This window comes from Histoplasma capsulatum, genomic scaffold (assembly GCF_000149585.1).
Source record: "Histoplasma capsulatum NAm1 scaffold_1 genomic scaffold, whole genome shotgun sequence".
NCBI lineage: Eukaryota > Fungi > Ascomycota > Eurotiomycetes > Onygenales > Ajellomycetaceae > Histoplasma > Histoplasma mississippiense.
The window spans coordinates 2,595,128-2,607,362 of NW_001813982.1; the positions used below are offsets into that span (position 1 = coordinate 2,595,128).

The following is a 12,235-nucleotide window of genomic DNA, read 5'->3' on the forward strand; positions in this document are numbered from 1 at the left end:
GTTTCTTGATTGTGTCTACCTTCTTGGGTAGTCTGGCCTTCTTCGCTTTTGTCTACTTCCTCGTCATATTTTGTTTCTTCTTCCTTCGTTGGCGCTAGATCTGCACATTTTGGCGGCGGCGGAGATGTGGTTTCTGGTGTGCTATCGCTTGGTGTTGGTAGTAAATCTTCTTCATTGTCCGACGAGAATGTCTGAGTATCTGGCTCCGCTTCGGCTATGGCTGTGATTTCATCTAGCCGGGCTTTAAGGGCCTTAATTTGTTGTCGCTTATGGGCAAGGTTTGTTTGGAGAGAGAGTTTGCGAGCTTGGATTTTGATGTTTGGAAGGGAGAGTTCGAGTTTCATGAGCAGGGTCCGCGAGTACTCGATATTCTTTGAGAAGTAGTCAGTAGATAGCCAGGGTTGTATAGGTAGGAATTGTCTCGGTATGCTCACAGCGCCAACTCTAGCTCGATGGTAGGGAGATCGATGTACGAGTTTGAGATCTGCAGATGGAGATATGAGGTTGTTTTCGAGGCGAGCAAGAAGATGTGTGAGGTTGACGAGTGTAATGTCTGGGGATGCGTAGGAGTCGGGCAATTTCCGTGCCATTGCTGAAATCAGAAAACATAGCGGACGTCGTCAGGAATCCTAGTTACTAGTAGTTGGTGATAAAGCATTCCGAGATGAAATTGGCAACGTCAGAGTCTGGGGCAAGGGATATTAGTCAGTAGTTATGTAAACACACTCTTTTGGATCAATGTTTTGTTGGGCCTCCCCTCCACTACCGGATTTTCTAGGATAACGTTGTGTGTCGCGTGGTATTTATCTAGCTAAGCAAGCAACTGCTCTGCTGGTCAAAATAATGAGAATTATGATCTCTTTTACATTTCAATTTACACAGATGATCAATGATCTAGTAACGATTTTCAGCTCGAAACTAGAAGTTTATATACCTAGTACTGAGTAATAATCTCATCTACTTTCCTATGATAAACAATATCCTTACATGTGAGACGCTCTATTTCAACGCTGCCTTCTTTTCCTTCCATTTGATGCATGTTTTATACATCCCCATCCTGCCATACTTACTTTATTGACACAATGACCTGCGCTCAGAGGATCTCATCCTCATATTTCCAGCTTCTATAATCTTGGTTCAAAAGCTACCATCATTTTATACTGATACCCACGAATTTCGAGTATATTTTTTCCTACAAAGAAGGACGGCTCTTTTAATCCAATGTGCTCTTCGCCTTAAAGTCGTCCATTTCACTCGAATTTGCCCGTGCCATGCCCGCACTTGGGGGGCTAATGGTACTAGAGCTTTGGATCGGTTGAAGGATTTTAAGTTGAAAAAAACATTTTCAGATGTTTCTTTCTACGTTATGCCAATGTCATAATGGCTAACTCGCCTGCGAATGTGTTGTAGAATGAGTACATTATTGTAGAATGATCTCATTCACAAGTGGTTAGAGAAGAAATTTTTATTAAGACACTTTTCAAAATGTTTGTTCATTTTCATTTTCATTTACTTTTTTCAAAAAAAAAAAAAAAAAAAGATTCGACTTGAATTATAGACTTTTGTCATTTCAATTCTTGAAGAGCGGTGATGACATTATTTACTTCCGTCGGCTATGGTCAGGTAAGGAGTGAACGTCAAGAAACAGCAACACCATAAGGAAGGGGACTAGAAACTTGGGGCAAAATTCCTCCCGGTGGATATAAAAAGCGCAGTGACGACAACTGTGGTTGATCCTCAAAATTATGCACAGGCGGTCCACTTCCTTTAATTACACTCGAGAATTCTCCTTCTCCAGGCCTGGCGCTTATCAGGCCCCGCCCTTGGGAAAAACTGAACCTCCTCCCTTTGAACCTGTGGAAAATCGACAGGTTGTTTTTTCATCACAGGGGAACCAAAGGGATGTGGATGTGGATGGATCTTGGACCGCCCGTCAACAAGACGAGTGCTTTCTTCAGGTTGCCAGTGAGGTGCGGGTGGTGTCTTTCGGAGAGCGCCTGGTGAGACTCCAGATTGTAGCCTTGGTAGGCCAGCTGGGAATGGAGATGGTTGGGCTGGGAGCATCGAACTCTGGTTGGAAAGTTGAAGCCAGGACTGGGTTTGAGCGTTCAGCAGTGTGGTTGATGGGGTTGCGGTCTTTCCCGATGACTTCATTTTAGGTGCTCTATCAGCCGGACTGCATGCGCTCGTTTCAAGTTGTTGAGCTTGACGACTTGGTTTCACCGTCCCGGTGGTAAATTGTCCCATGGCGTTTTCATTAACGTTGTCGGTGGTGATGTGCTTCTCGGAGAAGTTTGGAGCAAGATCTTGATGTGTTATGTTACTCGGATGCTGGATACCGTGATCTATTATGCCTCTTAATAAATGTGATGGATAATAGGACAGAAAGAGCGTATTAGGACGTATAGATATGACAGGAGTGTGGGGAGCGCTAGCCTGCGCTGCTCTTCATGTGTCGGAGCCATGGGATATGGGTAAAGTTTTTTCAAAGTAATAATAAAAGTTAAATACAGAAGCGGTTCTTTTCAATTGAGATAAAGGATTTCGGGTTTAAATCATGAACGTTATTATGTCCTCATCCTGGACCTGCTGTGCCGTGGACCTCACTGACAATGTGTATGGAAAAAGGCAGCGGACCCTAGGGACGAAGACCAAAGAAACTTGCGAAGCTGGCCCGAATCAACAAAAGGACAAACGGCTCGGAAAGGGTACTAAGGCTGCTTATTATAACTACAATTTGATAAGGCGTAAATATTATCTCCATAAGCAGCAAAAGTTTGCCGCATTCTGACACTCCACGTCCTACTCAGCCAACCACATCGCCGACTAGCGTCTGGATTCCATACCAAGCTGCTGATTGCCCCAGAGTACTAAAAGGGAAAAGAGAACAAACACCTGGCCAATCTCAAAAACCTGTACGTTCTCATTCCTCCCCCCATTTTCCCCAACTGGTCGGTTGACATGCTTGGCGGAGGGGTAACTTAGCAAGTGGACCTGATTCTCACCAGCCTGCATTGCCGAGGATGGATGCTAAAACAACTCAAAGAACAGTTTCAGATGCTGTCTTAGGTTAAGTAAGGTCAGCTCAGTTGAACCAACGCCATCGGGTTGTCTAGAAGATCACTGACAACAATTGCTTTCTCCTGTAAAGGGGTGGCAATTCCTATGCCAAAGAAGAAGCCCATTAGATCTTCTTCCAAGGTACAATATATATGGCTACTAATTATACCACCATTCAGAAGGAACGGATCAAGACATATTCATGAGCTCGTACTCAGCAACGGTGGTTGAAGAGCAAGATTCCTGGACCTCTTTGGAGGGGGGGTCATCAATGCATTTCCAGAGGCAAAAACAATATCTGCTTCATTTTCTGAAGACATCAGATCTCACTGCCACAAAGAAAGGATGCAAAGTTTTCTAATCCCGGTTGTGGCAATGACAGCACACACATATCAAGAGATCATAATTCCGCGAAGCAGTTCATGATTTTTATTGGGAATATATGAGTCCAATGGGACAGGGTGGCCATGCGATCCTTGCCATAGCTTAAAGAACGCTAACGGCGCTAACCTACCACCCTAGTGTGTTTTTCAGCTCAGCCAGGATATGCCGAGAGATTGAGGATGTTTAGTCTGCACATCAATATCATGTCTCCTACGTTCATGTTTGTTGCTTGCAATGTGGGTTTAAAGCCACAGTCATATGCGAGGGCACATGAGAGCCGCAGCGCTTCATGCAGTTTCAGCTGAGTGCCTAGCCTAGCCAGGTTCATGACTGGCATAAACATATAATATTTTTGCCCTTCTGCATCCAGTCAGAGATTACTGGATGTAATGTTTGTACAAAATGCTGTCAAGACTGATGGAATATATAATTCTTTTTTTTTCAAATTTGAAAATAGACTTTATTGATATATTATATTTTATTGTAGCTTCATCAGTTTTTACTATATATTCAAATTCTATATTAAAGTACTAGAAATTGATGAAGTTATTTATTCAAAGATTTTATGACTTTTTCATGCTTTGATGTTGCAATCTGATCTGAAAAATTTATATGTTCCCTCAAGAATTACATCCAGCGCAATATTTGAGTGGAAGGTCGCTGATTTCCAGCATCATCCAGAGGAGAAAGTTAACTAGGTCATTTGAAGATTTACCTATTTCCTCTCCTTACTACAACCGACATCGCCATCCTCGCATCACATCACGATGAACTCCAGGATGTGAAGCTGCTTTGTTGATCGTCGTCGCCGTCGCCTTCGCCGATTCGACTAACCAGCTATCGATAAGGTTTTGATAATGGTCGATCTTGAGGCGTACAAAAGCTAACACCATTATAGATCTACCAAAAAAAAAAAAAAAAAAAGAGCCAGCTAGAATTTCGGGGTCGAAGCTCCATGCAGTTCTCCGTTGGCATTTCAATTCAGGCCTCTGGACTTCTGGTTCCATGACCTTGTCGCTATATTTCTATATTTCTATAGTACTAGTAATCATCGCATACTTCAGCATGACTTCAAGCACTCATTCTTTCATCAACGTATGCCCAGAGGGCTTTTGTCTTCGTTGTACTACTCAGTACATTTATCCACAGCTTGGTCATCAAACTATAGTTCGGTCAAATTTCACTCTCCAAACCGACTGTTCTTGCTTTCGAGCGATTGAGATCAAGCTTGAAATGCGAGTTTTCTGGTTTGCAATTTGATATCTGTCGGCGGATTTCTTCTCAATACCGTAACTGCAACGACCGCACCAGCAGCCGTGGTGGAAGATGATGTCTTGCCTGTGACCCATGCTAAGACAGATTTAGGCGCAACTCGTCAATTTCACCCATTTCCACTCTAGGAGTGTTTGAAGAGGATGGATTTACTCGACGGTTTACAAACCCAGAAGCTGGAAGCTACGAGTACTACTACCTGACCAATTGAGAGTTGGAATCGCGTAACCCAATCGATCGATTGTTAGCAGGGCCAGACGGAGAGCTCAATCACTACCTTATAGTAAGAGCGTTGTGTCATTTGGCCACGTTTCTTTTGAAATACTGTAACTCCATGTTGCCATGCAATTCTTTTGAGTGTTTCACACACAGCAGCGAGCATTTTGGGGAATTGATGTACCCGGGGGATATACAAATGGTCACCGTCTTACACACACTGGCAAGGGAGGTGGTAGATGAATATTTGAGCTGTCCATTTGCATATCATCCACTTCATCCTCGGGGGAGATATGGGTGGGGGTAGACGTATACGGCGGGGTTGTTGGAAAGCGTATGAAAGCGGAGCTGTCTTGCGTCCCGAACACATACATACTAGTAACTTGCTTTTCGTTGGGGAATTTTTTTTTTTTTTTTTTTTTTTTTTTTTTTTTTTTTCCCCTTGCATCAGGAATTTGGACTATTAGTAGTTCGTTGCGCATTCTTCTCGGTCAGCTACTGGTACCAAGTAGTCTTGCACTTCCCATGTCGGATGCCAAACTTTTTGCCTTTACTTGCACTCCGGCGACGGAGGGGCGATTTCTTAAATATGATTGAGCCATATTTTTCTCCCTATTTGGGTCCAAGTGAGTGGGGGAGGTAGGGAATAGTTAAGTGGTATACTCCGTAGAAGAGTACGCAACTCGGGTTCTTAAGAACGAACGACAATGTAACTGGTTGTTAGGCTCAACCTCGCCGATGCAAGCCTCGTGGAGGTAAAAGCTTGATGTCAACTACGCCACCACCACCATGACAGGCAACATGCATTCCTAAAACTGCGATCCAATTGTCTGTGGTGTGTTGGTCCATGGTATAACTACGGGTTAAGGTTAAAATCAATAAAGGACACGAATTGCCTCGAGTGCTACTCAGAAGCTGAGGTTGATGGTGATGAATTTGTAAACTCGTATCTCCGTAGCTCGGCGAACTTACACCCGTCTCCCGGATATAGGATATATTCCTCTTCCTTTTATGAATCGCCATTTTTAATCGGACTGGTCATCACGCAATCAAAATGTTTTACGCAGGGATGAATGGAGCGGTTTCGGCAGGAGGCGATACATCAATCTGACACATCATCACAGCGATGATCCTTAGAGCGTAAGTCCTATTCTATTTGGAGACATACGCAAGAGGAACTTAGCAAAAAGGTGGAAGAAACAGAAAGCCCAAATTTGAGTAGATGTTTTCGCCTGTTTCATTCAATCAGCTCTTTCAGACGTGGTCATATGACGACGATGAAATAAAGAGATATCATGCACGTTTCGCTCCATTTGGAGGTGTTCGAATCACTTCCCGTTTCATTGTGCTATTCAACCCTGTGAGCTGTGGTTGTCCAGGATCTCGAATCCGCTGGGCTACGAGTTTTTAATCGATTGTATGTGGATACTGGGGACTCGGGTGACAGCTGGTTTTGAGGGAGAAATAGAGTTTGGGAGTGGGATTATTCGACCCGTGCCCTATTGGGCCATCTGTATTTGAATCTGTAGGAGCCTCAAGGTCATTACAACGTGGCGATAGTGGCGATAGAGGTGATAGCGGTGAGAGCGGCGAGAGGCGCGAGAGGGGCGAAAGGGGAGAGTGAGAAAAAGCAAAAACATTAAAGGGAACTTTCTGTGTATTCAGAAACAAGAGACCAGCTAGGAGCTGCTGTACCGACGCCGAGATGCTGTTGAAGCCGGGAAAGGGGGCGTCCACAATGGAGATCTGGGATGAGGTAGTGTGGATTGGCAAAGAGCCAGCACTGTTGAATGCGTTCATTCTGGAATAGGTGGTGTGGTTTCCTAAACGGATGGGATTATGTGCGACGGTTTGGAGCGATGATGTACGGTAAGTGTTCCTCAATTGGGATGAGGAATTGGGTTTGTAAAGCTAGGAATTTCGTGGGCTTCGGAGCGAATCTTGCCCTTCTTTTATGTTGTTGTACTGGACACCGCACAAAAGTCAAGTCGAACAGTGTCCTCACATTTCTAGATGCGAGTACACCTCTGGTACCTAACTTTCATCATCTCCCCCTTTCGCTGGATAACGTGGATATGGGAGGAGCTTGCCGTCATTCTCCCCATTTAGGGATGCACAACCCTGTGCCGCAGGTGTTGATCTTGTTGACATGATGTCGATTTGAGAAGCTGTTGAAGGAAGCTTGTCATCTTCTACTCTGTGTAGTAAATCCGCATCCATCTAGTCCCCTGGTTTGGACGCAATCATCCAGGATGCAATGGACCTAGATCGACTGAGACAAGATGCATGTATTGTTGTAAGGCATCGCAAGCTACAACAACATATTGTAGCTGTGTCGCACCCGATTGGCAAATTGTCAGCCAAAAGGGTTGACTTGCAATAGCAATGTCCATGCTCATGAAAGCGGTACTATTCCTTATGCCTGGGATGCAATCAGTAGATGATAGATCGACCGCCGCTGGTTCATTCGTGGTCTGATTTGTGAATAGCGCGGATTTGTTTCTTCCTGCGAAAAGGCCGGGTTAGTAGGTAGCTTGGGAAAAAGAAAACTGGGTGCTAAGCGTCCTATGCGAGGTGTGCAACAGCGCCGGTCCGGATTTACTATTTACCATTAACGTGACTCACCACCCAACGAACTCATCCACCCAACGAACTCCAAAAAGCGCTCTATAGAGCCGTTAATTTTCAACTGTAGCACAACAATGCAAGAAGATATTAATATTATTTATTAAAGATTAAAACTATATGTAGAATACATCATATAAATATACATGATTAATTCAGAGAACGATTGCTTGGCCTAATAATCCGCCCGGAACGTTGAACTCGTGGTTTTGAAACGGTTGAATCGGATCGCGGCGTAGAAGGTTTCAGAGAAGGAATATCATTTGATTCCACTGGGGGGGCCTGCGTGCGGCACTTATTACCGCTTTTAGAAGGTTGTATAGAGCTTCTACGGTGTTTTGAGCCCACTGTTGATCTTCTTGTAGGCCTCTTTGAGGCCTCCGTGAGTGCCTTCTTTGCCAACTGTGCTTCATGATGTTTAGCAGCATGTTCTTCCTTCTCTTTTTGCAGTTGAAGCTTCTGTTCATCTCACCGTTGCTTCTCTATACAATGTTTAGCTGCAGCTGCAGCTTTGGCCTCCTCATGGTGTTGAGCAGCTTCTAAACATTCCTTCTCACATTGTTCCTTCCGCTCCATGAGCTCTGCCTGCTTTTGCTCATGAAGAATCGCTTGTTGAAGCTTCATATCCTCCTTGCGTGCCTGATCATCGATTTTCGCAGTTTCATTAGCATCTGCTTGCTCCCTCGCGGCCTGCACCTTTGTGGGAGAAAAGAATTGAGCAAGTGAGGGATTTGATGGATTAAGCAACCCCATACACTTACCCCGTTTGCGTCGCCTTCTCTCATTATTTAGAGCAGTCTGAAGATTCTTATTCTCTATTAAGAGAACCTCTCTGTCCAGAGCAATATTCTCCCCAGCACGGAGAATTTTTTTAATATCAACTGAAAGTCGGCGGTGACGTTGACTTGCCTGCTTTATCAGACCTCGCAAAGCTCATATAGATGTAGGTGTACGCTGCTGAAGCAGTTCCGGGGGTGTAAGTGGACGTGGTTGAATCTTTTTGAGAACGCGGGCAGGATCTATAGGATGTATGCCAGTGGCCATGAAGGCAGATTTGATATTTTCCGCAGTTGTAGAGATTTCCCATGCAGCACGAAATAATCGCCAAAAATCTCGCTTTGTAGTCCGAATAAAGCCATAGCCAGAACGTGTATAGGAATCTAGTTGATCTGAATATGCCTTTGCAAGTGGGCCATATATTCCAACATCTAGCGGCTGTAAACGGTGTGTAGAGTGGGGAGGAAGAATAGCAAGCAAAATTCGATTCTGATCCGCATAATCAATGAATGCCATATTTATATGAGATGAATGGCCATCTAATATAAGCAGGCGGTAATGATTTCTTGCTTTTTGCTTTGTATGAGGATCAAACACCTGTTTCAGCCAGGTTAACCCATATTCATCATTACTCCATCCATTTTCTGAAGCAGCGAAGTATGCCTGATCCTTTTTAGGATCAAAATCTTCAAGCCACGTATCTTGCATATCTCTTGATTCCCCGCGGTAAATGAGTGCAGGTGGAATTGTAGTTCCATCTGTACAAATACCAGCAAGTAGAGAAATGAATTCTCTACTGCCATTCTGCACTGCTCCAATTGTATGCTTCCGTTTGAGAGCTTCTATAGAAACGATTCGCTTGAGGGTATGAAGGAGGTCAAGAAGAAAGCCTTTTTCATCGAAATTGTAGGTGTTCTGAGGTAGGATATTATACTGCTTGATCTTCTCCTGCAACTATTCAATAGAAGTCAGCAAAAAGCTCATGGAATTGCACACGAAAAGAAGCAAAAAAACTGCAATTACAAGAGTAAAGAAGTGTTCAAAATAGTAGCTATTATCTGCCTGCTTTCTCTTTTGATCCAGAGCACGAAGATAGATGCTCTTGATCTTTGCTTTATGCCGCTCACAAAAGCGAGACACCCAGTTGATTCCTACTTGCATTTTGGTGATCTCTAATACAAAATTGCGCAGTATTTGAGGTGTCACAGGGAAGCCGTGATTGGATAACTGATTAATATGAAATAGGAGGCATTGTTCTTCAGTATTCGTGAGATTCTGACAGTAGATTGATGTTGCCTCTGTTCTGGAGACCTGTTGACCTTTGAACCGCCGCATCAAGGTAACGCGATTGATTCCGAATTCCTTTGCAACCTCAGCATATTTAGGAATCAATTGTCGATTCAATTGAGCGATCGCTTGCTCTATAATTGCTTCGTTGGGTGGCATGGTGGGTGGTTGAAGTTGAAGAGTTGCAGGGATTCATGGAAAAAATAGGAGTTCGTTGGGTGGATGAGTTCGTTATTGTGGCGGACGTAAAGCTTGCGAAAACAGAATTTTCTGCCACCCCCTGAAAAATAGTAGAACAACACCGCAAAAATAATCAAAATATCCACATATCTCTAGAATCATTCAAATATCATTCAATTCATTCAAATACACACCTTTATCATCAAATACGCATCTTTATCATCAAATCTGCCAATATGCCCCGCAACACCCACCGTTCTACTGCCTCGCAAGCTCGTAAAAGGACTCCAACTACCCTGCGCCTTCGTCTGTCCAAACCGCCTGTTCCGGATGTTCCGGATAATGACGAGAATCCAACTGATGATGAGAAGGAGGATAAGGAGGAGGAGGAGGAGGAGGAGGAGGAGGAGGAGGAGGAGGAGACACAGTCAGAAGATCCTCGATTTCTGCGAACACCTACCCCTGAGCCTGAGATCTCATTCAGCTGTATGAACGGGTGATTATCAATGGGATAAAGGAGCCTATAAAGATCAAGTTACGGAATGTCACAACAAATGATATGACTGTCAGCTTCTATCGTATCCAATATCTCCCTCAACTCCTTCTTCATCTAATATTGTGTCTCCAAGTGAGATAATCAATGTGATGGTGATGAAATATATGATGGAAGGAATGGGAGGCATGGGAGGACTGAATTCAAACTTGTCATCGAATTCAAACTTGCCATCAAATTCAAACTTGCCATCGAATCCGAACCTGCCATCGAATCCGAACCTGCCATCGAATCCGAACCTGCCATTGAATCCGAACCTGCCATCGAATCCGAACCTGCCTCCTATTCGAAGTAGTCCAATCCCTCAGTTTGGTGAACACGCGGATCTGTTTATTGATGAGTTCTTCAACTGGTTGATGACAGAGAGACCTCGAAGAGCAGAAGCTCTTTTAACTGCAAAGAGCATTATTCAGAATGAAGGATTTGAACTGGATCATATACGGACAATGACAAATGAGCAGGTGGTTCAGTTGAATATTGGAATGGGTATATTCTCGATAATAAGAAATGGGTTAAAGAGTTCTATCTGGCAGTCACAGTTGAAGGAGATTAAATTGTCTTTATCTGCTGTTTGTAATGATGACAGCAGACTTCATACTGCTTCTGCTTCTGAATTTGAAACTTAGATATTATATATCATCATAATTGAATTGTAATCTGAATCTTTTTAAATTTTACAATACTATCCTATATGAGCCGATCTGAAATATCCTCTTGCATCTTCTTCTCCCATGAAATTCTCAACTGCATGATGCAAGAAGGCTTCAAAATCTCCATCAAACTGATTCTCTAACTGACATCTGTATCTTCTAATCCATTCTTTCAACGCGTGAAATGACTCCTCTATAGGATTATAATCAGGAGAATATGGAGGTAAGAATAAAAGTCCAATGCCAGCTTCTCTGCAGAGATCTCGCAGTGCTTGTGAACGATGAGAAGAGCAATTATCCATCACTAAGTAGTGATAACCTCGTTGGCATTTGGGCAGTATCCGGACACGTACAAACTCATTGAACCTCTCTGTATTATAGGACCCCTGATATATATCATAATCAAGATATCCATCGACACTTATTGCAGGTAAGATTGACCATCTGCGAGATCGTTTACAGGGCCTTCTAATGCGACAAGGGAATCCTCTGCTTGACCATCCATATCGTCGATCTGCAGTACGTTCATTCGCAGCACTCTCATCTAAAAAGATAAGTTGATCAGGTTGATACTGAGTAACTTGAATACGCCATTCAGCTCGAAGTTCTTCGTTGCGTTGACTGGCCACAGGTTCAACCTATATCAAATAGAACTGACAGATTAGCAGGTTCTATAAGTGACAATTGCAATAATTAATCACCTTCTTCCATGTCAAATTCAGTTTCTTCAACAATCTAGATATCGATCGAGGGTGGATATCAACATCAAATTCATCCTTCACAAAGCAGACAGCCTCATCGCGATATGCAGTTGAATATGCCTCAAAAAAGTCCTCCAAACCTGACAAGATATCCGGTGTGATCTTTGGCTTTACACCCCATGTTGAACGAGGACTTCTAGCAGTTCCAAAGCAGCGAATATTTCGTTGGATTCGATATACAGTGGCCAGACTGCACTCAATGGTCCGCGCAATCTGAGCAGGCATATAACCATCATTTAGAAGGCGTACGATCTCATTGGTGGTAAATTCGCTGAGCTGGGGGGGCATATTGGCAGATTTGATGATAAAGGTGCGTATTTGAATGGATTGGATGATATTTGAATGATTTTAGACGTGGATATTTTGGTTATTTCTGCGGTGTTTTGCTACTATTTTTCAGGGGGTGGCAGAAAATTCTGTTATCGCAAGCTTTACGTCCGCCACAATAGGTGGTGAGTCACGTTACCCGT

General features: G+C 43.5%; 3 protein-coding genes across 3 annotated transcripts in view; 1 reads left to right on the forward strand and 2 right to left on the reverse strand.

Moving 5' to 3' along the window:
- Positions 1–15: 15 nt before the first annotated feature.
- Positions 16–590, reverse strand: HCAG_00743 (predicted protein; the record flags this gene model as incomplete). The annotated part of the gene is made up of 3 exons (XM_001543647.1): positions 16–32; positions 107–371; positions 435–590. The coding sequence occupies 3 exons, from the start codon at positions 588–590 to the stop codon at positions 16–18; spliced, it is 438 nt and encodes a 145-aa protein (XP_001543697.1).
- A 6,376-nt stretch (positions 591–6,966) lies between these two features.
- Positions 6,967–9,780, reverse strand: HCAG_00744 (predicted protein; the record flags this gene model as incomplete). The annotated part of the gene is made up of 7 exons (XM_001543648.1): positions 6,967–7,100; positions 7,274–7,438; positions 7,558–7,599; positions 7,906–7,964; positions 8,030–8,438; positions 8,511–9,282; positions 9,490–9,780. 7 exons carry the CDS (start codon positions 9,778–9,780, stop codon positions 6,967–6,969), a joined length of 1,872 nt encoding a protein of 623 aa, XP_001543698.1.
- Positions 9,781–10,037: 257 nt separating this feature from the next.
- Positions 10,038–12,235, forward strand: part of HCAG_00745 (predicted protein) — a gene marked incomplete at both ends in the record, with an annotated part of 3,163 nt that continues 965 nt past the window's right edge. The window contains 5 exons of the mRNA XM_001543649.1: positions 10,038–10,297; positions 10,431–10,923; positions 11,204–11,227; positions 11,467–11,523; positions 12,006–12,075. Of these exons, the coding sequence (XP_001543699.1) occupies positions 10,038–10,297; positions 10,431–10,923; positions 11,204–11,227; positions 11,467–11,523; positions 12,006–12,075 (904 nt within the window). The remainder of the gene's footprint in view (positions 10,298–10,430; positions 10,924–11,203; positions 11,228–11,466; positions 11,524–12,005; positions 12,076–12,235) is intronic.